At 42.0% G+C, this 25,853-nt stretch overlaps 2 protein-coding genes across 2 annotated transcripts in view; one reads left to right on the top strand and one right to left on the bottom strand.

The window, feature by feature from the left end:
- The first annotated feature begins 7,144 nt into the window (after positions 1-7,144).
- MRPS22 (mitochondrial ribosomal protein S22) lies at positions 7,145-23,995 on the top strand. Its single transcript, XM_028519003.2, has 8 exons — positions 7,145-7,351; positions 13,283-13,446; positions 14,505-14,669; positions 16,535-16,678; positions 16,959-17,042; positions 18,429-18,574; positions 22,509-22,617; positions 23,865-23,995. Exons 1-8 carry the CDS (start codon positions 7,180-7,182, stop codon positions 23,958-23,960), a joined length of 1,080 nt encoding a protein of 359 aa, XP_028374804.1. The 5' UTR covers positions 7,145-7,179; the 3' UTR covers positions 23,961-23,995.
- COPB2 (COPI coat complex subunit beta 2) overlaps positions 22,063-25,853 on the bottom strand; it is a 35,218-nt gene continuing 31,427 nt past the window's right edge. Inside the window, exons 20-22 of the mRNA XM_028519002.2 lie at positions 25,629-25,697; positions 25,433-25,504; positions 22,063-24,885 (exon numbers count right to left, since the gene is read on the bottom strand). Coding sequence (XP_028374803.1) covers positions 24,790-24,885; positions 25,433-25,504; positions 25,629-25,697 — 237 coding nt within the window. The 3' untranslated portion in view covers positions 22,063-24,789. The remainder of the gene's footprint in view (positions 24,886-25,432; positions 25,505-25,628; positions 25,698-25,853) is intronic.

A 25,853-nucleotide genomic window follows, 5' to 3' on the forward strand; every position in this document is an offset into this window, starting at 1 on the left:
AATTCTGGAACAATTGGTATCCGTATGGAAAAATATACTTCAATCCATACCTCATGTTAAATTTAAAAAATTAACTCAAAACGGACCATAGAGCTAAATGTGGAGTGTAAAACTATGAACCTTTTAAGGAGAAAACAGGAAAAATCTTTGGTATCTTCGATTAGACAAAGCACAACCCATAAAATAACCCATTGATAAACGAAACTTCACCAAAGTTAAAATGTTCTCTTTAAAAGACGTTGTTTGGAGAATACAAAGGTGAGCCACAAATTGGGAAAAAATATTTGGAAACATTTTAAATCCAAAAAATACACAAATTCCTGAAATTCAATAATAGGAAAACAAATGACTCACCTTCAAAAATAGGCAAAAGATTTGAAGAGACAACTTGCCCAAGAAGATACGTGAGTTCTAAATGAGCACATGAAAAGATGCTCAGCTTCAGTAGTCATCAAGCCAATGCAAATTGAAAACCACAACGAGATACTGCGACATACCTGTTAAAACTGACACAACTGAAAAGACTGACCGTATCCGGAGCTGGTGAGGATGTCGAAGAAACAAAGCTTTCGTACACTGGGGAGGTGCAATGTGGTACAATGTCCTTAGAAGACAGTTTGGAAATTTCTTTAAAAGTTAAATATACACCTACCATATGACTCAGCCATCCCACTTCTAGAAATTTCCCAAGAGAAATGAAAACATATGTCCAAAGACTTGTACACAATGTCCACAGGAGGTTTTTGGGTTTTTCATAACACCAGACACTGGAAACAGCCCAACCCTCAACAGGTGAACGAATGACAAATGATGGGATGCCCAGGTAATGGAGTATCGTTCGGCAGTGCATGTCATCGGCACGTGTGACAGACAACGTGGATGAACCTTAAAATAATCACGCTAAGTGAAAAAAGTGAGACAAAAAAAGAAATGCATGCTTACGATGTCTTTTTAATTAAAACTCTAGAAAATTCAAACTAATCTATAGGGAAAGGAAGCAGCAGTTGACTGGTGGCGGGAGTTGTGTGGGAAGAATGGGAGGAAGGGATCACGTTCAGTATGGTGGGTGTGTTCATGGTCTCAGTTGTGATGGTGGAAATACGGTGTGTACGTAGGTTAAAACGTCAAGTTACATGCTGTAAATATGCGCCATTTATGGTATTCCAGTTGCACCTGAATATGCCTGTTTGTTCTTTTGTTTAAGTATTTTTTTTTAAAAGGCACTTCCACTGGGTCAGGAATATGGGCATTCTCTTCTCGTATTTTCCACGAGCTCATGCCAGGGCTGGGGATGCAGAAGGTGGCCGACAGGCATTTGATTATTTTGCATAATCCCTGACTACTGTGCATAATCTCTACAAGACCCAGCAGTGTGGAAAGAAACTCATTAAGAAAGGATGTTTACCATTGCCATTTAGCAGATGGGGAAACTGATTTCCTGATGTAGCCAGATTCACAGGGGGTGAGGTGAGTTGGTCTGGCCACTCATTTCTCTGGACTACTCGTTTAAGCCGTTTATTTCCATCTGAAATGTTTGCAGCCCTGGATGGGGTTTTACAGGAGACAGATGAATGCATGCCCCAACTCCAGGGAATAAGGTGAGACAAGGATGATGCTGATGGTGATGACAGTAATAGTTATCATCTATCAACCATTTGCTGGGCAGGGACTGTGTGCCAGAGTGCTATCTTCTTCATGCCTGTGACCCCTCACTCCGGTCCTGTGTGGAAGCTGTTATCATCCCATCTTGGAGAGAAGAAAACCAAAGTGGTGAGTAGCAAGGGCTCATGTGCTTATAAGCTGTGAAGTTAGAATTTGGACCCACATCTTTCTTCTTTCTTTTCTTTAAATTGTTGTTCAAGTACAGTTTTCTGCCTTTTCCCCCAACCCCTCCCCACCACCCCAGCCCTCTCCACCTCCCTTCTCTGTTTCCACCCCCCACCCTGTTATTGTCCATGTGTCCTACGTACTTGTTCCTGCAAACCCTTCACCCTTTTCCCCTGTAATCCCCCCCCTTCCACCTCTGGTCACTGTCAGCCTGTTCTCAATTTCAGTGTCTTTGGTTATATTTTGCTTGCTTGTTCGTTTTGTTGATTAGGTTCCTGTTAAAGGTGAGATCATGTGGTATTTGTCTTTCACCGCCTGGCTTATTTCACTTAGCATAATGCTTTCCAGTTCCATCCATGCTGTCACAAAGGGCAAGAGCTCCTTTCTTTCTGCCACATAGAATTCCATTGTGTAAATGTACCACTGTTTTTTGATCCACTCATTTACTGATGGGCACTTAGGTTGCTTCTAGTACTTGGCTATTGTAAATTGTGCTGCTAAGAGCATTGGGGTGCATAGGTTCTTTTGGACTGGTGTTTCAGGTGAACTCACATCTTTCTGATTCTGAAGCTCTTACTATTAATTTGCCCCCATTCCCAGGTTGAATATACATGTGTGAACACATGCATGTCTATCTGTACACACCCAAGACCACACAAACTCACATACACATGCTCATCATACATATACAGGTAGACACACATTTGAACACATGTACATTTATATGCATACAAATAGTTACCTATACATACACACATCTATGCATCCCCCCTCCCCCAAGGCAAACAGAAACACATGTACACACATTTGTATGACACATACAGCCAAACACACACACACACTGTAAGTGCACAACAGACAGGCTCACACACGTAGGACACCCTGAGAGCATACATTCTGCCCTTTTGGTTCTGGCTTCCCATTAGGGGTGACCTGCATATGCATCTGCCAGTTCCCCCACCCCTCCCGTTCAGCCCAGACCCCTGCATCCTCAGGAGACTGCGGTCCTGACTCTGAAGCAAAATCATGCTCAGGCCCCCGATCTGGGGACTGCATGCAAGTCAGGGCAATCAGATGCACACATTTTCTCATGGAAGAAATATCTGACAGGCTTATTAACCTTTGAAAATACCAGCTCTCACTCTGAAAGATTTCTTGAGTTCAGATTGAACTGAAAAATAACCCTGTGACAGACCACCCAGTTCTGAGCTGATGGGAATTACTTTTAACCCAGGCCAGCATGTCCCTCAGACAAAATGTTCCACATACCAGTACCGACAGCGGCCAGCTCTTGGGAGCAGGGGAGCCAAGTGTCGGCTCTTACAGATCATACCCATGACGGCTGTGACACAGGGTGACTGCTCTGGGTCAGCATCATTGTGGGGGCATCTGGGATGGCAGGAGCATCTGGAAGGAGCCGGCCTAAGTGCCTTTGACATTTGTGTCCCTGTGCCACAGGACAGAGGGTCTGCCTATCATCACTGACAGATGTAGCCTTGGCCTCCGGCAATCATTTTCTGTTTCGAGTGTTCAGTTTGGGGTAGAATTGCAGTTTAGTGGGTGCTGTCTGTCAGAAGAAAGGAGACACAGTGTCATGTGGAAAATTGGAGATAAACTGATAACTCCAGGGTAGGAGGAGCTGACTCATTCACTCCCACTGTCTCATGGCGGAGGACAGTCTCCCTGCCTGACCTCTCTTGGGCCGCAGTCTGGGCCCAGAAGACAGTCTATGTCATTTCTGGAAGCCTCAGTGTTTTTCCTCACCCCACAAAACACATGTGAACAGAGCTTTTCCACCATAACAGCTGTTAGCCTTGTCCCTGCACCAAATAAACTGGGTGGTTTGGGGCAAGACCCTTAACTTTGGAGCCTTACTTTATGCATAGGGAAGATGGCAATATCAGTGCCTGCCCTGTCTACCTCACCGCTTTGCCATGAAGAGCAATGGGACTGATGAGAAGACAGTGTGCTTTGAGAGAGAAGGAAGGTGGCAGTGCTGTCTCATCTTTCACTGTCCTCACCATTGCTCACGGTTTTCCTGCTCAGGCACAGCCTTGCACAGGCTTCCAGGGACACCTTCAAATGTTTCCATTTTCCTCCAGAACCGTGGTAAATAGTTTCCTGGCTTCCAGATCTAGCTTCCTCTCCTGCACTGCTGCAAACTGCCCCAGCACTCTGGGGGCCGGTAGTGCTCCAGGTTCTAGTGGCACAGCCATGTGCTCAGCCCCCAGCAGCTACTTCACACTTCTTGCTCCTGCAGCTCCCAACACAACCTTGCCTTTTCTCAGCCAATGACTTTGCTTTCCATGGCTCAGAGATGAGAGGATGAGAGGCAGAAAGGCAGGAAGGCGCTCTGATTCCCACCTCAAAACCCATCCACACTCTCCCCATCTTTAATACCTTGCATCCTAGCACAAAGGCCCCTTTCCATCAATGGCAAATGTGCCCACTTAAGATCACATTCCCAGTAGCTTCCTTGGGAACCTCCCATCATCACTTGTTCCTTCCCACTTTACTCTTTCCCTTGCTAGCTGCCCCTTCCAGCACATGGAGGGACTTTGGCCACGGAATTTGTGTCTGTAGGAGGATGTTGGGTGTTTGGAATCTGAACAGGGGCAGGGCCAAAACACTCTGGGGGAGGAAAACACGGGGCAGATACACCCTTGGTGAAGGCTTCAGTGATAAGTTTTGAGATCTATCCCCCACCGTCGCCTTGAAGAATATTGTGAGAGTCCAGGGCAAAATCCTAGTCCCTTTGGGGAAACAACGAAAAGTTCAGACTGTAAAATTACTGACAGCTGGGTAATTGAAAGTACTTTTGTTTTACAAACAATAGGACTCATCCTTGCTCCACAGAGCTGGTGATCCCTCTCCCAGATATGACCTGATGAATCCCAGCAGTAGATGCAGCAAGACCTCTTTGGGACTGTCAGTCAGAGGGCCAGCTCCCTTCATTCCCCGAGGGTGAATAGAACCCCACCCAGGCCAATCAGCTGCTCTCACCAGGAACTTGAATTTGATGAAAAGCTTGTAGTTGGAACCAAGTCACCCTAAAAGCAGCCTGCTGGAGAGATCTCTCTTGAGTTCTTGTCTCTTGGGACCCTGGAGCTGCTAGTCTTCAAGTACTAGCTGAGGCTTGGCTGGTCAGCTTTCCCTTTAGCTGTGAGATATTCATCATCTTTCAAATAACTCCCATTCCTGTTTTAGTTAGGAAAGATTTCTGTTGCTTGCAAGAGAATATTAGCTGACAAACATATGACTCTCTAAAGCTCTCCCTCTGCAGAGCTTTGGAAAACCCCCAACTTGCTGCCACAGGACCTTCTTGCACCCTCTTCTTGCTCCAGGTATCAGACCCTGAAAGTAATTTATCTTCAAAGTCTGCAAGACCAGTACTACCATTATACCCATTTTGCAGGTGCGGGTCTGAGGCTTTGAAAGATGTGGGCATCTGCCCACATCTGGAACCAAGCATCTTGGTTACTCCATGTCAGTGAAACTCAGTGTAGCTCAAGTAAAGGAGGTTAGGGAAAGTGTGTGTGGTGGGGGACGGGGGGCAGGGGCAGGGGACTCTCTGGCCAAAATAGCCCTTTCCTCCATCTCTCTTTCTCATACCTCACAGTGGGCCACCTCTGCTGCTGCTCCATTTTCCTGATTTTCTCTGCTGACTAGTTTTCTCTGCTTACTCATCAGAGAGCATATTGCTGAAAAAGGCTGCTACAAACGTAACTCTAAATAGTTATTTACTTCAAGCTTTTACCATCCACTATAGTTTCTGTGTTTCTTAGTTTGAAATATTGAGAGAAAATCTGCTTGGTGCCTGGACGGCTGGGGTGGGTTGAAAAATGGTTTTCCTTCCACAGAGTTATTTACCTCCCAATCCCGGGAACCTGTAAATGTTACCTTACATGGAACCAGGGTCTCTGCAGAGGTGATTAAGTTAAGGGGTTTCAGGTGAGGACATTATCCTGGGTTATTCAGGTGGGCTGCAATCGTATGTATTCGTATCAGAGCGAGGCAAAGGGAGATGGGGCACAAGACGGAAGAGAAGGTGCTATGAAGATGGAGGCGGAGATGGGAGTGATGCAGCCATAAGGCATGGAATGCTTGCAGTCGCCAGAAGGTGGAAGAGATAAGGAATGGATTCTCCTCTAGAGCCTGTGAAGGGACCACAGCTCTGCTGATACTTGGATTTCAGCCCAGTGATACTGATTTCAGAGGCCTGGCATCAAGAATTGTGAGAATAAGCTCCTGTTGTTTTAAGCTGTCAAGTTTGTTGTAAATTGTTACAGTGGTTACAGGGTACAAATACCCCAGCCAATGGATTCATCCCTCTTGCATTAGGTGTCCACTCACTATCCAATCAGCTACAGCTTTGGGAAAGTAGTTAATTGATGATTCTCAGAGAAAGAGCATGGCTGGGAGACAGCCGGCATGCACGCCACTACCCTGACACCTGATTTCAGGCCGGGTGAGAGGAGGTGTTGGGAAGCACGGGACAACAGTCACGCCTGAGTGCAGTGCCAAGCCTGCGGCTCTCCTTCACCACCCACAGCGAACGAATTCACATGCAGAGCTCTTATGGGGCAGTGAGAGAAAGGAGGTAAGATTAGGTGAGTGTACCTGTCCTGCAAATTCAAACAAGTGTTTAACTTAACACCTTTCTTTAGCTAGGCTTTGGGATAAGTTCTTAGCACGGGCACCAACATATAGCCCAGGGGAGCGGTAAGACCTGCACATCTTGGACAGCTGAAACGAAAATAACAGTGTCATTCAATTATTCATCTAGTCGTTTATTTGACAAATGTTTGCTGTGGGCATAGATGTGTCAAGCTAGGTGATGTTATAATCAGAGGGTCATTGTCTTTATGGGGTGAGAAAAGTAAGCAGAGATAAATGAGCAAAATCACAAATTGAGAAAAGGGCTACAAAGGAAAGGAGTAACGTTCTGAGAGACAATGAGGTGTACGAATTGAAGGAGATGATGGTGCTGGTGGCAGTTGATTCAGGAGTTGTATTTGGGCGTAGGGGTCCTGTGAGAAGTTTGAATGGAGAAGTCGAATAGGCAGTTGGATTTAAACTTGAGGCTGGAAGAAGAGTTTTGGGTAGGAAATATAAATTTGTTATTTACAGCCATGGAAACGAAGAGAAAGTCCAGGAAAAAGAGCACTGGGGGCTCTATGCATAGAGAAGGATTCGGACACTTTTACGTGTGAACACGCAGTTTACAGAAACAATCTGTAAAAGGCTTCCGGTTCCCTCCTCCAGACTACATTTCCCAGAATGCCATGGGGAAACCCTGTGAGACAGAGAATTGCTCCCAGCAGCCTCCGGCGCAAGCGGCCCTGGGTAATTATGGCGACTCTCCGAGCGTCGTTGTCGCCGTGGAGCCTCCTGACAGGTTCTCGGGGTGCGAAACGGGTCTGTTTCCGGGCCCGAGGTCTGCTCAGGCCCGGCGCCCTGCTGCAGCCGCTTCCCGGGCCCTGCGGGGCGAAAGTGCTATGTTGTCGGTTTAGTTCCGAGGCCGGTAAGTGACCTGCTCGAGGTCTACTGGAGTTCTCTGGGAGACCAGCCTGCTTTCTGGCTGGTAGACCCACGCGGAGCCCCACCTGCACTCTACCCCGCCCATCCTTTCCCTTCCCCTCCCTTCCTGCAGCGCGCTCTTGCGCCCAGTCTTCTGTCTTCTGTACCAGCTGGGTCTGTCATCTCCCGCGTTTGTTCATTCGTTTACCCTCTTAACCAGCAGTGCTCGAGCTCTGCTCTTTGCAAAGCACCGTGTGAAGTGTAGGGGACACGGATTTTTCCCCAGAGGAACTCATGGCCCGGTGGGGAGGTGGCAGTGCATTGTGACCCGGACTCTGATAGGAACGCACATGAGACTAGAATTCAAACTAGGTTGGAAGGGCAGGGAGGGGTGTCTGGAAATTTTTTGGTTCCTGGAAAGGTCATGACCAACGCCAAGACCCGCGTAACTATGCTAGGGAGGAAATAAGGAGCATTCCAAGTAGAGGAAACAGCATAAGCAAAAGTCCAGAAATGAGGCTGAACACAGGTAGTTTGGGAACCCATTTTGGAGGTAGGATTGGTGAGAAGGGTTGGTTATGACTTTGGATCTAGGTTTAAAAGGAGAAATGTGTTGCCTCCCCAAGTTTGTGACTTGAGCGGTTGAGTGGAGGGTGGTCCTATTTATACCAAGACAGAAGATTAATTGTAGCAGCAGTTTTTAAGGGAAAGGTAAAGGAGGGGAGGTAGGGGAGAAAAGGCAAGTAGATGAGATAAGAGATGGGAAAAGAGGAAGAAATCGGTGTTTGTTCTGGGCACATTAAATTTGAGGTGCCTTTGAGATTCAAGTGGAAGTGTCCAATATACACACCTGGTCACTGCATGGTAACCGAAGCGGGGCGCGGGGGTGGCGCGGGGAAGGGGTCAGACTGAGGAAAGAGCAGTGTTGAGCACCTGTTGTGTGCTGGCTACTTTAAGGGACCTTGGGTGCCGAAGATGACTACAAGAAAGGGTTCTGGTCCTGGAAAATCACATCAGCTAGTGGGGGACAGTGACATAAGCAGACTACCTTAGCTTTTCCCCCCTAATTGTTGTTGTGAGCCATTGGTGAATTTTAAGCATGGGAGTGACCTTAATTACATTTTTAAAAATTAAATATTTTTTTCAGTTTTATTGAGATGCATAATTGACATACAACAGCATATACATTTAAGGTATACAGCAAGATGATTTGACTTATATATATCATGAAATTATTACCATGATAAATTTAGTTAACATCCTCTGTGTAGAGAAAAAAGAGAAAAAAGTTTAGGATTTGCTCTCGTAACAACTTTCATATATGCCATAGAGCAATGTTAACTGAGGTCATCATGTTGCCTGCCCATCATGATATCCCACACACTTATCCTGTAACTGAAATTTATACCTTTGGATCACCTATATCCAGTCCTCCACCATCTCTGGTAATCAGAAATCTGTTCTCTTTAGAGTTTGGGTTTTGTGTTGTTTTTAGATTCCGCATGTAAATGAGATCATACAGTATTTGTTTTTCTCTCTGACTTGTTTCACTTAGCAGAATGCCTTCAAGATCCATCCACATTGTCTAAATGGCAAGATATCCTCCTTTTTAAATAGCTGAATAATAACACACCGCATCTTCTTATTCATTCATCCATCAGTGGACACTGAGAGTGTTTTCACACCTTGGCTATTGTAAATAATGCTGCTGTGAACATGGGGGTGCAGATATCTCTTCAACATAGTATTTTCGTTTCCTTGGTGTTATTCCCAGAAGTGGAATTGCTGGATCATATGATAGGTCTATTTTTAAATTTTTGAGGAAACTTTGTACTGTTTTTCATAGTGGCTGTTCCCATTTACAGTTCCACCGATAGTGCAGAAGGGTTCCCTGTTCTTCCACGTCCTAGCCAGCATTTGTTAATTGTTTGTCTTTTTGATGCTAGCCATTCTAACAGGTGTGAGGTGATGTCTCATTGTGGTTTTGATTTGCATATCCCTGATGATTAGTGATGTTGAGCACCTTTTTCAGATACCTGTTGGTCATTTACATATCTTCTTTGGGAAAAAATCTGTTTAGGTCTTTTGCCCACTTTTTAACTGGATTGTTTGTATTTTGCTATTTATTTGTATGAGTTCTTTATATATTTTGAATATTAACCCTTTACCAAATATATAGTATACTAATATTTTTTTCTGATTTCTAGGTTGTCTTTTGTTGACTGATTCTTCCATTCTGCAGAAGCTATTTAGTTTGATTTTGTACCATTTGTTTTTTATTTTGTTGCTGTGCTTTAGGTGTCATATTCAAAAAAATCATTGCCAAGGCCAATGTCAAGGAGCTTTTCCCCTACATTGTCTTCTAGTTTTATGGTTTCTGGTCTTTCATTGAAGTCTTTAATCCATTTTGAGTTAATTTTTGTGAATGATATAAGATGGGGTCTAGTTTGACTCTTTTATGTATGAATATCCATTTATCCCAGCATAATTTATTGAATAAACTATGTTTTCCATTGCATATTCTTAGCTCCCTTGTCAAATAGTCAAGTATTAGTTGACTGTATATATTTGGGTTTATTTCTGGGCTCAGAGTTGTATTCCATTGGTCTATATGTCTGTTTGTATGCTAGTAACAAACTGGTTTGATTACTGTTGCCTCCTAGTATAGCTGGAAATTAGGAAGTGTGATGCCTCCCACTTTGTTCTTTCTCTGGATTGCTTTGGCTATTCGGGGTCTTCTGTGGTTCCATATAAATTTGAGGATTGTTTTATCTATTTCTATACAAAATGCAGTTGGAATCTTGATAGGAATTGCATTGAATCTATAGGTGGCTTTGGGTGGTATGGACATTTTAACAATATTAGTTCTTCCTATCCATGAACATAGGATGCTTTTTCATTTATTTGTGTCTTCCTTGATTTCTTTCCTCAGTGATTGTAGTTTTCAGCATAGTGATCTTTCACTGCTTTACTATTTTATTGTTTTTGATGCTATGATAAATGGTATTTTTATTTTCTTTTTCAGATAATGTGTTTATATATATTTGTTAGTATATATAAATTTGTTAGTATATAGAAACACTACTCATTTTTAATGTTAATTTTTGTATTCTGTAACTTTACTGAATTTGTTCACTTGATATAACATTTTGGCATATTTTCTATACATATAGGACTTTTAATATAAAATCATGTCATCTGCAAATAGAAACAATTTTACTTCTGATTTTCTGTGCTGGTGCCTTCCTTTTCTTTCTTTTCTTGCCTAATTGTTCTGGCTAGGACTTCCAGTACTGTCAAGTAGTGATGAGAGGGCACCCCTTTCTTGTTTCTGATCTCAGAGAAAAGGCTTTTACCCTTCCACCACTGAGTATGTTAGCTGTGGGCTTGTTGTATATGGCTTTTATTATATTGAGCTATGTTCCTTCTATGTACTTTAATTTGGTAAGAGTTTTTATCATGAATGGATGTTGAATTTTCTCAAATCCTTTTTCTGCATCTATTGAAGAAATAAGATATTTTTTATTTTATTCTATTAATGTGATGTACTACATTCATTAAGTATGTTGAACCATCCTTGCATCCCAAGGATAAATCCCACTTGATCATGGTGAATGATCTTTTAATGTGCTACTCATTTCAGTTTGCTAGTATTTTATTGAGAATTTTTGTGTTCATATTCATCAGCAATATTGCCTGTAGTTTTCTGTTAGTGTCCTTTTCTCTCTTTGGCATCAGGTTAATGCCAGACTTGTAATACGAATTTGGAAATGTTCCCTCCTCCCTGGTTTTGGAAGAATTTGGAAAGGATTTGCGTTAATTCTTTAAGTGTTAGTAAAATCCACCTGTGAAGCCATTTGGGCCTGGGCTTTTCTTCATTGGGAGATTTTTGACTACTGTTTGTCTCCTTACTAGTAATTGTTCTGATTTTCTGATTTAGTCTTCTTAAAAAAATTTTTTTTCAATTATAGTTTACATTCTATATTATTTTGTATTGGTTTCAGGTGTACGGCATAGTACAGCTTGGTAGTTGAGTATAGCATAGGAAATGTAGTTAATAATATTGTAATAATTATATATGGTGCTAGATGGTTAGTGGAAGTATCAGGGAACACTTTGTAAAGCATGATTGTCTTCCTGATTTAGTCTTGGTGGGTCGTATGTTTCTAAGAATTTACCAGTTCTTTCAGGTTGCCCAGTGTGTTAGCATGTGGTGGTTGGTAGTGGCCTCGGGGTCCTGTCTTTGTATTTCTGGAGTATCAGTTGTGAAATTTCCTTTTTCATTTATAATTGGGTTCTTCTTTTCCTCAATTAACCTAACTAAAGGTTTGTCAGTTTTGTTTATCCTACCAAAGAATGAACTCTTTTTTCTGTTAATCTTTCCTCTTGTTTGGATTACATTTTTAAGAGATTGCTCTGGCGGTTCTGTGGAGAGTGGTTTATAGTGGAGTCAGAATGGAGGCAGGGAGACTGGTATGGAGGCTAAGGCAAGAGATGAGGGTGACTTTGACTAGGGTAGTAGCAGTAGGAAATGGAAGATTAAAGAAAATTGATGAGTTATGACAGGCAGTATATTCTGTGTCTCCTTTTTTTCAAATGGAGATAATCATAGTGTTTAGGGGGTAGTTATGAGGGTTAAATGTGCTGTGAAAAGTACTTAGCTCTGTCAGTCCTGGCCCATAGTAAATATCTAACAAATGTCAGCTGTTAGTATTGTTCCCACTGCTGCTGTTGCCTAGGTGTGGAGGGTAAAGAAGGCAGGAATGTGGAGGGTAAAGGAAGGTGTCTGCCTCACATGCCTGTTGGATGATAGTAAGATAGGGAAGAGTAGGAAGAATAGGTTTGAGACAGGAGAAAGTTGATGGGGTTTATTGCTTTATTGAAGTGTGTGTGAGATGTCCATTGGGTATTTGGATGGAGGATGGTCTTGGCTAGAGATTCAGATTTGAGAGTCTCCAACATACAGAAATAACTTAAGTTACAGAAGGCTAGGAAGTCATCTGTTGAGAATGTGAGAAGGGAGAAAGAAGGAGGTAGTTCCAAATCATCAGGGACACCAGCAATTACAGGACTAGCAGAGGACGAGGTGGCCGGGAAGGAATGGCCTTTTTTCCCTGATAGGAGTGGAAATGGAGTCAGGTGAACAGCTAGGCCCACTGCATGGGGCAGACTTTGAGATCTGAGTCTCCTCTCCTGTCCAAGGCTCTTTCTTCCAAGACACCACATGGCCTCTTCAGTACCATGTCCAGTAATCCAGGCCACTCTTTTCTACTTGCAACTTCTCAGCCTAGAATTCTTTCCCCCTTTTTTCTGTCTTGTTTAGACCCCTGGGAAGCTGTCTTTGACCCCATCGTGCCCTACATGCTCCCAGGTCATGTGTGATTCCTTCCTCAGCAGTCACATGCCTCCCTGCTCTGCGGCGCTAAGGCTGAGGAGCACTGTAGTGGATTGGGATTGATCTAGGCTATAGAATCAGATAAACCTTGGTTTAAATCCTAACTTGATCACTCAGTAGCTGGGTCTTTAAGCAGGCTCCAGTATCCTCATTTATAAAACTGGGACATCAGTATTTATTGTGGGTGGTTGTTAGCATTCCTGAAACTGTGTGTAAGGCCTGGCATACAGGAAACAACTCTGTAAATGAAAGCAATTATTATTATTATTATTATTATTATTACATTAATTACTTTTTCCCTGTTACTTCCTCCACTAGACTTTGCCTTTTTGTCAGAAACTGTGATCTCCTCATTGTGAATATTCAATAAATTGTAAAGGAAGGAATGAACTAATAACTGCATCTCATAGGTATTACCAATATGTGTATTGAGGTAGACATTGTAGACAGTAAATCATTTTTATTTTTAACTTTTACATTTAGAGGTCTTGTTGGCTTGACATTTTTTCCATTTCTTATTTGCTAAAATTATTTTAACAGAATCTGGTAGCTCAGAGATCAAGAAACCTACATTTATGGATGAAGAAGTCCAAAACATACTTATCAAGATGACAGGCTTGGATTTGCAGAAGATTTTTAAGCCAGCTGTACAAGAACTGAAGCCCCCGACCTACAAGCTAATGACTCAGGCACAGTTGGAAGAGGTACATGAATGCAGGAATATTGGTAGAGAATACCGCTCTTTAAAAGGTTAAAAAAGATTTCCAGAGGCCCCTCCACATGTTGATAGTTGTTCTTCCACAGACACTAATGAGGGGGAGTCCCAGGCACAGAACTGAGAAAGGAAATATGAGTGGGCAGGCAGAGGGTCAGGGAGCAGGCCACAATTAGGCAGACTGGGCATGTGGGTCGGCAGGTCTTGGTGTCCAAGCAGAGCATCCTCTGCTCTAAAACCAGTCTGAGCATCCTTCCTTTGTCCTGCCTGCTCCAGCTCCCTTCCTGGAGGAACAGTTGTCCTGAGCTGCTGTGAGGCTGAAACTTTGGTGAGATTATGAGATCCTTCTGAACAGCATCCTGCTCCAGGGACCAGGCTCCTTCTGGAGTCAATAGGTATTGAATGCTTTGTTGGAAAGGCTTCAATTTATAAATATGTGAAACATTATTGCTCTTCTTCTAATTCAAAAGTAATTTATAATCATAGCAAAAATTCAAATATCTGATAGTGCTATGTATCACATGAAGAGCCCAAGCCCCCCTCACCCTCAGAGGTAACCATGGTTAACGGCATGATGTGGAGCAGTGCAGTCAGTGGTTAGGAATGTGGGCTTTGGAGTTGAGTTGCCTGAGTTCACATCCATGCACTGCAACATCCTAGCAGTTTACTTAGCATTCCTGTGCCTCTTTTCTCACCCATAAGGTAGTTGTGGGCCACATACATTCAGAGTATTTGAACAATACCTGACACACAGCAAGCACCCAAAAAATGAAATCCTTTATTCTATTTCAAGCAGCTTTTGTGTCCTGGCTCTGCCTCAGAACATCCCTTTGCTGTTTTGAGAGTGGTCGAGCCTGTAGCTGATGTTCTCAGCCAGACCACGGAGGCAAAGACCCGGGCCCAGGAGCCCGCTCACTGGTTTACTCACTGACTCTTGGCTGTGGCTTCTTCTCTTTGTAGTCCTTAGCGGTTTTGATTTCTGTCTGCTTCTGTCACATGATCCGTTGGTCTGTAACTGTGGTGTTCCTTAATATTTTATTTCATTAGGCTACAAGACAGGCAGTTGAGGCAGCTAAAGCACGGTTAAAAATGCCACCGGTTTTGGAAGAACGTACACCAATAAATGACGTGTTAGCCGAAGATAAGATTTTGGAAGGAACAGAAACAGCTAAATATGTGTTTACTGACATATCATATAGCATACCACATCGGGTGAGTATATGTCTAATCATGAATTGATCTTTATTAGAAATACTATATGAGGATGGGACAGAGGGACAAGGGTCAACTTCACGTGACCCAGCTGTCTCTGAATCTTCTGCGCCAGAATTTCTGTGTCTGGTTGAGAACATTCTGGAAGATTAAGAACATTAAGGAAGAAGAGAAATGTAGACCAGCCCCACATGATGTTACCATTTCCCTACAGTTTAGGAACACAGTATGTCCCAGGGTGACTGCAAAGGAGGAGCTGGGAGTGCTGGGGCAGAACAGGGGTGTGCAGACAGAAACCCACTGCCACACCCCAAGTAGGCAAAACTCTGCAAGGCAATGGAAGAAGGGAGATTCTTTCTGCCCAGGTTAGACTCACTTCCTTAGCTGATGCTTTTTGGAAAGACAGTGTTTCTTTCCTATAAGTACTTGATGATACGAAAAACCCAGACTCCCGAAGGATTTTCGTTTTCAGAGTTTGCAACGAGAAGGGCATGTTTCCCCAGGTAATTTTCAGACAGCACCACTTCTGCTATAGTTTCACTATCTCCTCTTCCCTCGATTGCCAATTCCAAAAGAACACTCTGACACTTACAAAATATGTCAGTTTTGTGTTTGAGCCTTTTCGAGTAAAGAGTAAAACATGTAATTTATAATATAGTTCAGCCTACAAAATGCAGTAGGATAATGCATAGTGCCAGGGCTGGGAAAGGGCCGCCCACATCAGTCTTCATTATACACGACTGGTTAGGTAGGAGTCATGGTCTGAGCAGTGCCCGTGTCTGTACACGAACCACCCACATGTCTGACATGTGCACATCACAGCGTTTCATTGTAATTGAGATTTCTCCTTTGGGTGCTTTAACACATGTTTGCAATGCTGTGAAGGCTGGTCTGTTCTATAACCTGAAAGGGAGAAGGGAACTTGGAATTGAAATTACCAAAATAATTTTGAGGAACAATTATGTTATTTTGACATCTGCTATTTTTATTTCTATTTGCAGTACTTGATGAAAGTTATATTAACCTCAAAATACATTCAGAGACTCTTTTCCTCAGAAAAATTGAGTCAGTACCATCAGGTTAATTTAATTAGATATGTATCAATTATCTGCTGTGTGCAAAAGCTCTATGTAAGTTACTCTGCGTGTTGCAAAGAATTATAATCCACAGACCCTGCCCTCTCCTGGTTCTATAACAACATTAACAATATTTGAGAGGTGTTAAGAATCTTACACATGGTAAATTCTGAGCTGAGTGGTGCATAGAGGAAGTGGTCCACCTGCCTCGGATCTGGCAGGAAGAGTGGAGAGACCAGAGGCAGGTGGACTGGTCAGCCTGACACATTTATGTCTCATGTCAGTATGAGGAGTCACAGAGGTGTGGGTTAATATTCCACGTTTTGGGGTTTGTTCCTTTTATCTCCAGAACTTTAAATGTACATCGTAAAATAGTAAACTCTGTTTAGGTGAGACTTCGGCATGGGGAAACGAAACAGTTTGAAAAGGTTTTATAGCACTTCTTTCTGCTGAAAGGCATTTAGATGAACCTCAGATCAGCTTCTTTAGTTGAACCATTTTGTGTATTGAACCCATTTTAGGATCATAGTTGGCACTTAGTAAATACTTTCATTGTAGATTTCCTGTTGTCAGAGGTTGAGCTGTGATTAGTGAAGAAAGTATTGAATCTTAGCCAAGTCGTTGAGGTTTAAAATTATCATTGAAGTCATGCACATGATTGCATTTTATGTTTTCCAGTTGTACTTTATATTGGTGATTGCAAATTATGTTTGTAATGATGTTTAGTGGGGCACAAGGACTAAAAATAAGTCCTCATAAACTCATCCTTGATTATGTTTCCTATTTCAGGAGCGCTTTATTGTCGTCAGAGAACCAAGTGGCACACTACGCAAAGCCTCTTGGGAAGAACGGGACCGGATGATACAAGTTTATTTCCCAAAAGAAGGTCGGAGAACTTTAACACCAATAATCTTCAAGGAAGAAAATCTTCAAGTAAGGGGACTTGGTTTCACAGCAGCAGTTGGCTCTGGTGCTGCTGAGCATTTTGCTTTGGAAAACACAGATAAACATTTCTAATGATAACTCGACCAGAGTTACTGTAGCTGGGGTTTGAATTCAGGTGTAACAGTTACCAAGCCTGTGTTATTTCTGCATACTGCTCAGTGGGCACAGTTGTGGCCTATGTGTGGGTGGGCAGGCGTGTCATGGCATCAGGCCAAGAGTTGAACTCTCCTGTTCTCCATCTAATTCCAACTCTGCTGTGTGGTTTCAGACCATGTACAGCCTGGACCGGCATGTTGACGTCCTCAACCTCTGTGTTGCCCAGTTTGAGCCAGATTCTGCTGAATATATCAAAGTGAGTACGTTTTCTAGTTTCTGAATTAGGGGTTAAATATGGGTGTAAGATTTTTACTCTAGCACAGTGAGTTAAGTTATAAGCTTTGATGCAGGGGGAAGAGAAGGGAGATACCTGAACACCTGTCAAGGATCTGATGTTTACCAGATAGATATTTTATCCTTCCAAAAACCTTGAGTTAAGGGTGACAAAATTTAAGCTTGAAGAGTTAAGTAGCTTGCTGAGAGTTGCACAGATAGTGAGTGGTAGAGTTAGGGCCCAAACTTGATGGCAAAGCCAGTTTTTTTGTTTTGTTTTGTTTTTGGTTTTTGTTTTTTTTGTTTTTTTTTCAATTTTTCATACGGGAACAAAGTTACTTACTAAAATTTACCAAAATGCAGAGTGCGTGTCGTACAATTCAGTTTAATAAGTAATCATGGAGTAGCTTCTGTGTGTAAGGTAGTGTTGTAGATGTTATAGGTGATGATATGAACCAGGATGGGGGGTGTGTGCTGTGTCAAAGCTTGCAGCCCAGAAATCACTGTGGGGGGCGGTACTACTGAAGTATACAGAAAATTTACCACCTGAGGTCTGAGACACTAGGTGCTAAGAGGAGGTTACCATGTGCTCTCAGGAATGGCTTCACAGGGATCTTAAAGAGGTTCTGCAAGGGCAGGGAACATTGTGGTGGGCAGAGTTGGGTGAAGAGAGGTGTTTCAGGTGAAGGGGACAGTATGAACAGGCTGGAAACGACGATGTATGCTTGAGAAGTGGCCAGTCACCTGGTGTGCTTGTGCATGCAGTGTCTGTGCAGGGGTGGTTCCGGATTAGACTAGAGGGGTAGATGGGGCCTATCACAGGTGACCCCAGATGCTAGGCTGAGGCATCTTGACTTCCACCAGCAGGTCTTTGAAAGCCTTTGAACATAGGACTGCCTTCATCTAAGTATTCATTTCGGAAGATCAGTCTGGAAGGAGAACTGAAGGAATGTTAGTTAATAAGATGGGACTAGCTGATGGATAGGGTGGCTGATGAGATGGGGTAAGAGGGAAGGAGTGAAAGGATACTCTTGATTTCCCCCCCTAGTTACCAGGAAATAATGGTCCATTATATCCAGTGGTCTACACATATAATTGGTGCTTCATGAATAATGCCTGGCTGCTGAAAAGTAATCGATCTGGCTGTGAATGTTTGGTAAACTTGTTCTAGGCTGCTGTTTGCATCTACAGTGGAGGGTTGGTCTAAATCTTACCTACTAGCTAATGGCACTGGAGGCACAGGTATAAGTAGACCTGGTTTTGCTGGTACTTTCTTGGGCAATACTCATGCTAGTAAATGTATATCCAGTAATGCTGCCACTCACTTTATTTTCATGTTTCTGAAAAAAATTGCATCTTATGTGGACAGATTCATCATCAGACCTATGAAGATATAGATAAACATGGAAAGTATGACCTTTTACGTTCAACAAGACATTTTGGTGGAATGGCTTGGTATTTTGTAAATAAGAAAAGGATTGATGGTTTACTGATTGACCAGATTCAGAGAGATTTGTAAGTATGCTCTTAATTAGTAAGTAAAAGAAATTCTGATTACTATTATAAATCTGTATTTAAGCTATGTGTTTGTTGTTTTTCCAGTGATAACAGTGTACTGTCCATTGATAAGTAGCTTGCACTCACCGCGGTTTGTTTATGGGTTTGTTCTTCCAGTGTAACCTGGTTTTCTGTGTTTGTTTTCATTATGTAAACACAGCTAGAATTCTTTGAAAGAGTAAGTGGCTTCAGATCTGTTGTATATCTGGTTATTGACGTATCCCTGCTCATGGGCATCAGTGAACTTTCTAGACACTCAAAGGGCATTAAGTAAGAAGTGTAAATAAGTTGACATAGCTTGGGGGTGGGAGGGTGTGCTTATTTTCTGGCAGGACTACTTCTGGGGCTTTTCAAAAAAAGTCATCATTTAACTTGCAAAATACTCTTTTGATATGCCTTGGCTTTTGCAAGATTTGTAAGGCATTTTTAAGAAGGTTACATTTTTCAAAGTTGCATGAAACAAAGAATGTTATGTTTTAGCATGCATAATAGTGTGTCACAGGGTTCTAGCTGAAGTAATGGTGTACCTTATAACTTGTGATAACACTGAAAATTGTTTTTGAGTGTCTATTGATTGGGTTAGAAAGACCAAAGTGACAAGGAAAAGAAACCAACTAAGAAAGCCAGCTTTCCACAAAAAAGCCCTTGCTGGACTCAAAATTCTGAATTACAAGGATGTTTAATGAATTGCCACCTTCACACTAAGGTGTTTTGACTCACAGTGTCCGCATGTAATTTGAACCATTCATACAAAGGTAAGGCATTTGTAATGAAATAAAAGGTGTCATAGGCATTTCTAACAAATACAGCCCATATTTGGAAACCATTACTTCTCACAGAAACAGCATTCTTAACAGTAGGTGATTTCCAGCCAGCCCGCTGGTGCAGCATGTGAGTGTAATCCAAAGTAGGGGGCAAGAATACGAGGTCTGTCCAGACAGTCACCAGCCATGAACTATGAAAACGAGGCATATATTGAAGAAGATACAAAATACAAGAAATACTGTTCTTAGGACAGTGACGCCTCAGTAGGCACCTTGGTACCTCACACAGTTCTCCCAATTGCCATCAGCTTCTCCATCGTATTTTCCTGAATGTTATTGACAGTTTGAAATCTCTTCCTTTTCAAAGGTGGTTTTAGTTTTGGGAAAAGTTGCAGGGTGCCACATCTGGACCTAGTGGACCTGAGTCACCTGGGTGATTTGATGTTTTGCCAAAAATCTCTGCACAAGACATGATGCATGTGCAGGCATATTGTTGTGATGAAGCTGCCAGTCACCAGTTGCTCACAGCTGCGGCCTTCTGAGTCATCTGAATAGTTTCTGTGGAGGAATGTTCAAGCTTAATGTAAAATTTGCTGCAGATTTGCTGCTCTTCTGGCTCAGTCCATTTGAATGTGTTGGCCACAAAATACACATGCTCAGTGAACAGTATCTACTGCCCCCCACTATCTAGTACAATGAAGTTGTCCTTCACACATGTGCACTCCAGTCCACTCTCCAGGTTACACTGATATCTGTTCTTGTTATATTAACAATGGCTGGACTTTTTCTGGACAGGCCTTGTGTACGTACCCTCATCCCAAATAAACGGGGCTGGCTGACCGTCATGAGGATACTCAAAATTAAATTGCCTTTAGGTGCATTATTACTGACATCACCTATGAATGAATTTTCTTAGTTTTTCAAATGTAATCATTCTGAATTTTACTATAAGAAAAATATAACTTTTTTATAAGAAATTAGAGCAACACAGAAACGTCTGAATTTGGAAATTAAATTTTTTTAAAGATTTTATTTTTAGAGAAGGGAAAAGAGGGAGAGAAGGAAACATCAATGCCTGGTTGCCCCTCATGTGCCCCCTACTGGGGACCTGACTGGGAATCAAACCAGTGACTGTTTCACAGGTCGGCAGTCAATCCACTGAGCCACACCAGCCAGGGCTGAAAATTAAATTCTTTACTGAAGTATACTAATATGTGACAGTATTCATTATGACATGTAAGCTTTACATCTGAAGCAGTTTATTTGCGTGTGGGGAAGGAATTTTGTGTTCTGAGTTAACCTTTCCTACTCTGCACAAGTAAAAACTGTTCCTGTGGGAATGTGAACTGGAGAGCTTGCTACAAATCCCAGGCTAGCCAGTAGAGGGCGCGTGTCCTCACTGAATGGAGACCAGGCCAGAACATGGATTCAGCAAACATTTCAGACTCAAGTCTCACTGCTGGTTTTGAATTGAGACTCTTTCTGAATGTGTAAATTTTTAAAAATTTCAAATATGGCTGGGTATGAAGCTAAATCGTTGAGACACAGGCATCATACTTTATCATGAATGTAATGAAGCCACAAACATGATTCTAATATACAAAAACCCAGTTACACTCTTTATGGGGCCACCTGCTGAGGGTCTAAAGTGATTTATTTTTATATTTTATTTGAGATGTTTTGTTGCCAGGTTTATCAGACTTTGTTACATTATAACTAGCGTAGTAGATTTATAATTAACATTTTTGAACTTTTTCGCCTGGAAAGGTTTACTGCATGAGCACATCTGGTTTCTTAGTTCCCCCAAGGGAGGGCCTTTAGGGTAGATGGGCCTTGGGATAAGCCCCAGGGTATTTAAAGCTTGAGAAATTCTTTACCTATTCCCAGGTCACCTGACTCCAACCCCCAGCTCAAGTGATAGGAAAGGAGGGAAGGTCAAAGTGAGATAGCTGGGGGAGCACAGAATTAGTGTCCTCACTGTCCCCTGAACCAGAAGCCAGTACACAACAGAACCTCAAAAGCACAAGCATACTAGAAGGGTTATTTTCTAAATATCTGCTCAGCTTTGAGGTGGTGAATAGTAGAAAGGTGCTGACTGTGAGAGAAGATAGTGATTTTTTGCTGAAGGACAGGAAGGATTTTATTATGTATTTAAGGGTTCTTTTATTTTTAAAATTATTTTATTGATTATGCTATTTCAGTTGTCCCAATGTTTCCCTTTTCCCCTCTCCACCTAGCTCCCCCACTCCCTCAGGCAGTCCCCACACCATTGTTCATGTCCCTGTGTCATTCATGTGAGTTCTTTGGCTGCTCCATTTCCTGGACTGTACTTTACTTCCCCACGGCTACTCTGTAACTACCTAGTTGTACTTCTTAATCCCCTCACCTCTTCACCCATTGTTTGTAGCTCTCTAAAAAATGTAAGTACAATCCTGAATTGTGTTTTTGTTCTGGCTTCATCATAGATGGTTGTGTGACACTGAAGTTAGACTGCTCAAGTGGAACATGGCTTTCCTCCGTCTGGTGTGCATCATTTCCGATTTGCCTCACTAGATGTTTTTTCTTTTTAACTAATGGGTTCTTGTAAATATACAGGTAACCCGGGTGTCTGTCCTTGGTTTCCTACTAGGCCTCTTTTAAGAGGCCTTTATCCACTAGCTCAGAGTCTCAGTGAAAATTCTGTAGTAGGAGACGACACTGCTAACATGTAAAGGCAGTGCCTTCGTGTGCCTGTGACCACCAGCCTCTGGCTCACGTGGGATGAAGGTGTATTCCTGCCCTGAGTTGGAGGACATTACCTGCTCGTGAAGTGGGCTGGCCTAGGAATCATCTGCCATTAAGAATGTTTCCATGAGAAATGCTGCTTCCAAAAATAATTTAGCCATTTTTAGAATATATTCACTTCATGAATTGGGCACTGCCTGTTGAGACTCCTGCCCTACCTAATGCAGAGTTGGTATGAAGCCTAAATATCCCTGAAAATGCTTTTAAAAATATAAAACTGAAGGATTAAAAATTTTTTTTCTCTGGCCCAAGGAAGCTTGAAATGTAATTTAGCTTTGAGTTGGCACACCGTTTTGTAGGACTTAGCAAATGGAGAAAACAAACAATAAACCCTTTCATTCTAGAGCTGATGATGCCACCAGCTTGGTGCAGCTGTATCACATCCTCCATCCAGATGGCCAGTCCGCTCAAGAGGCCAAGGAGCAGGCTGCTGAGGGATTACATTTAATTAAGGTAAAGTGACTTTTTCTACATTGGCTCTTGTGTGATAATTAATTTAGGAAGAATTCTGAAGTAGGTTATGTTTAATGGGAACTCAATAGATTTGTGGTCTTGATACAGTGGTTAGAGCCCCAAATATCTTCAGCCTGGACACTAGAAGAAACTGGGTGGCGGGGGAGAAGCTGCAGGTGGGTGTCTGAGAAGTTCAGCTCGTGGGGAAGCTGCCCCCGTGTTCTCTGGAGTACCGTCATCTGACAGTCAGCGGCAGAGTGTGGTGGAGGACACAGTAGCACAGATTCCAGTGCAGCTTCTGGTCCTTCAGTGTGGTCACATTCTTGTTCAGTGGGGCTTATATATTACCAAGCCTTAGTTGAATTATTGTTTTGAGCTATAGACCCCTCAAACCATGAGTTTATACAAACTCCTCTATAAATGCTGGTATTTTTTTCAGGAAGGGAAGGGGAGATCATTGTATAATTTCCATCTCTTCTAATATTCAGAATAGACATGGTTTTGTGTGTCTGGCTTCTATCCCAGTATTATCTTGTGCATTTGCAAAGCAGTTACAAAGTTTATTAGGAATAAAATGACCAGTGATGAACACTCTAGGACAGGGGCGTCAAACTCATTTTCACAGGGGGCCACATCAGCCTCGCAGTTGCCTTCTAAGTTGTGGAATGTGATTTTAGGACTGTATAAATGTAAGTACTCCTTAACTAGGGGCAAGGAGCTCAGCGGTGCTGCTGGGTAGAGACATGGTGGAGGGCTGGATTTGGCCTGTGGGCCTTGTGTTTGCCACCTGTACTCTAGGAGGAGGAGAAACAACAACAGTAACACTGATTTTGTGATAAGCCAGAAAAAGCAGAATGCTTTCGGAAAATAACATTTAGAATGAAAAAAGTTTGCTGATTCTGATCTTCCAGATTTCTCTTAAACATAATAGCTCTCATTTTGATTTGGCAAGAGGTGCTAAATGATTAAATTTTTTTCTTATTTTTTTTCCTGAAAGATGGCAGCCATATTAGGATACTTCTGGTGTTTAGTAAGAGTTAGTATTTATGTTTGAGTTGTGTGGGATACTGTTTTTCTGTCCCTGTTGTATGCTTGTTGCTTTATAATCAGAAAAAAACTGTGAAACTTGGAAAGCCTTTAATCTGGTACCTGCTACTACAGAAATGGTAATGATGTCTAAAAACTAAAAATGTTATAAATGGTGTATGTTCAATTGCTTTAAAACATTTTTTTTTTAATTTGAACAGGTTTTTGCAAAAACAGAAGCACAAAAGGGAGCATATATAGAATTAACACTGCAAGCTTATCAAGAAGCATCCATTAGCCATTCTGCAGCTTCCTGAAAATATTTTTCAAATAAATTTCATTTTGCTAAATACCAACTAGCTTTCTGTTGATGTTGATTGATCTGAGTGTTTAAATTGTCAAAAGTAAAAGGTACTGATTTGGAGTTTCCTATAAATTTCTTTTTTGTGTTTTAAATTCCAAATAGTGCCTCTAGCAGAAACACAAAGAAAACTTATGCCACTCACTTTCCCGGCTACAAGGGGATAACTGAAAAGTGTGTGTTTGAGTGCCTGGATACCAATCTCTCTAATCACAGCAGGTAAGGGTATCATTAGGAAAAAAGTACCATGCCTTTCTGTGTTAGAGCCCAGCTCAAGGAGGTCAGAGGAGCTGGGGTTTCAGACCCAGATTCCAATCAGGGCAAGACAGAAGACACCCAAGGCACACAAGACTGAGGGAAATAATGCAATGAAGTTAAGAGAATTATACTATAAGAATTACAGTACAGCTAAGGAAAAAATGTGGTTGATGATTTAGTGACGCAAAGAAAAGAGAATGTGGGATGATCTGTACAGTGAGGTGTAGTTTTGGCCCACCACTGTAAAACTAGATGTTTATTTTCATTATTTAGAAAGAAAACTTTGAAGTGTCTTTAATCAAAAGATTTTATGATATATGGTCTAATGACAGTTTAAAAAAAAAAAGCCCATGGCTATTTTAGTTAACAAGGGAATAACACACTGACTTACATAAACTCCTAAAACAAGGACGGAGTTTATCAAAATCTGAGGGGTTTCTTTTTGGAGGCCCAGCACTGTGGTCAGGGTGACGATTAATACTTGTCCATAATAATCACCCTTTCAGTTGGGTAATGGAGAACATTATTCAGTCATCCAAAATCTCTTCATCCAGGTTGATATCTGTTGTGTCAATATCGTCTAATTCCAAATTATCCAAATCTACTTCCAGTTCAAGTAAACTCTACAAAGAAGAGGAAGGAGAGGGTGAGTTATGGTACTATGTTAAAGTTCTGATTCATGATCCAAGGGGAACTGAAACGATACAGGCATACCATGGAGCTATTGCGGGCTCAGTTCCAGGCCACCACAATAAAAATTTGTTTTTCAAAACTCACATGAATTTTGTTTCCCAGTGCATATAAAAGTTATGTTTACACTCTACTGTAGTCTATTAAGTGCACAGCATTATATCTAAAAATGCACATACCTTAATTTAAAAAGTCTTTACTACTAAGAAGTGCTAACCAGCATTTGAGCCTTGAGCAAGCTGCAATCTTTTTGCTGGGGTGGGGGGCTTACCTTCAGTTTGTAAAAAAACAGTAACCGAAGTGCAATAAAATGAGGTATGCCTATAGTCAATCAAAAAGGGTCTCTTCCCCTTTCTAAGCCCCTGCTCTGAAACTGATCACATCACTTAAAATGCAGAGGCCTGCACACCTTGCAGACATTCAAGAGGAGGGAAGGGTGAGGCTAGGGTTCGATGGGAAGTTGGGGGATGATGGCCATACCTTTTCTTCTTTGTTGGCTGAGTGGGATGCTGTGATAACAAGATTAGGAGAAGCAGGTTTTCCATCAAGTTCCTGAAAGCCCAAGTAGAGACATATTTAAAGTCCCCGCCAAGGGAAGATTGATCAGGATTAGGAAGTGGAGCTAATACTTCAGCAACAAAGCTCAACAAGATGATCTCATTAGCATTCCACTGACCTGCTGAGCTGTAGATCTTGAGGGCTGAAAGCCTTTTGCCTCTTCCATAACATTTCTTTCTTCATTAGGCTATCAGAAAACAAAGCAGTAATAAAATGAAGTATTTTGAAGTTGTAATTAATCTGTGAAGTAGGTTTAAACCCCAGATACTAGCTTTTATCCCAACAATAATATATGTAATATTGTTCAAAATCTTGAGTCATGAATGCACTTTCACCCTGTGGT

Source organism: Phyllostomus discolor, chromosome 7 (genome assembly GCF_004126475.2).
Source record: "Phyllostomus discolor isolate MPI-MPIP mPhyDis1 chromosome 7, mPhyDis1.pri.v3, whole genome shotgun sequence".
Classification (NCBI taxonomy): domain Eukaryota; kingdom Metazoa; phylum Chordata; class Mammalia; order Chiroptera; family Phyllostomidae; genus Phyllostomus; species Phyllostomus discolor.

What these genes read in the sequence shown, in the direction of transcription:
- MRPS22 (XM_028519003.2), top strand. Translation starts at nt 7,180, where the DNA reads ATGGCGACTCTCCGAGCGTCGTTGTCGCCGTGGAGCCTCCTGACAGGT. An exon ending in CTCAGGCACAGTTGGAAGAG is followed by an intron (nt 13,447 to 14,504) that starts GTACATGAATGC and finishes TTATTTCATTAG; the next exon opens with GCTACAAGACAGGCAGTTGA. An exon ending in TCAAGGAAGAAAATCTTCAA is followed by an intron (nt 16,679 to 16,958) that starts GTAAGGGGACTT and finishes GTGTGGTTTCAG; the next exon opens with ACCATGTACAGCCTGGACCG.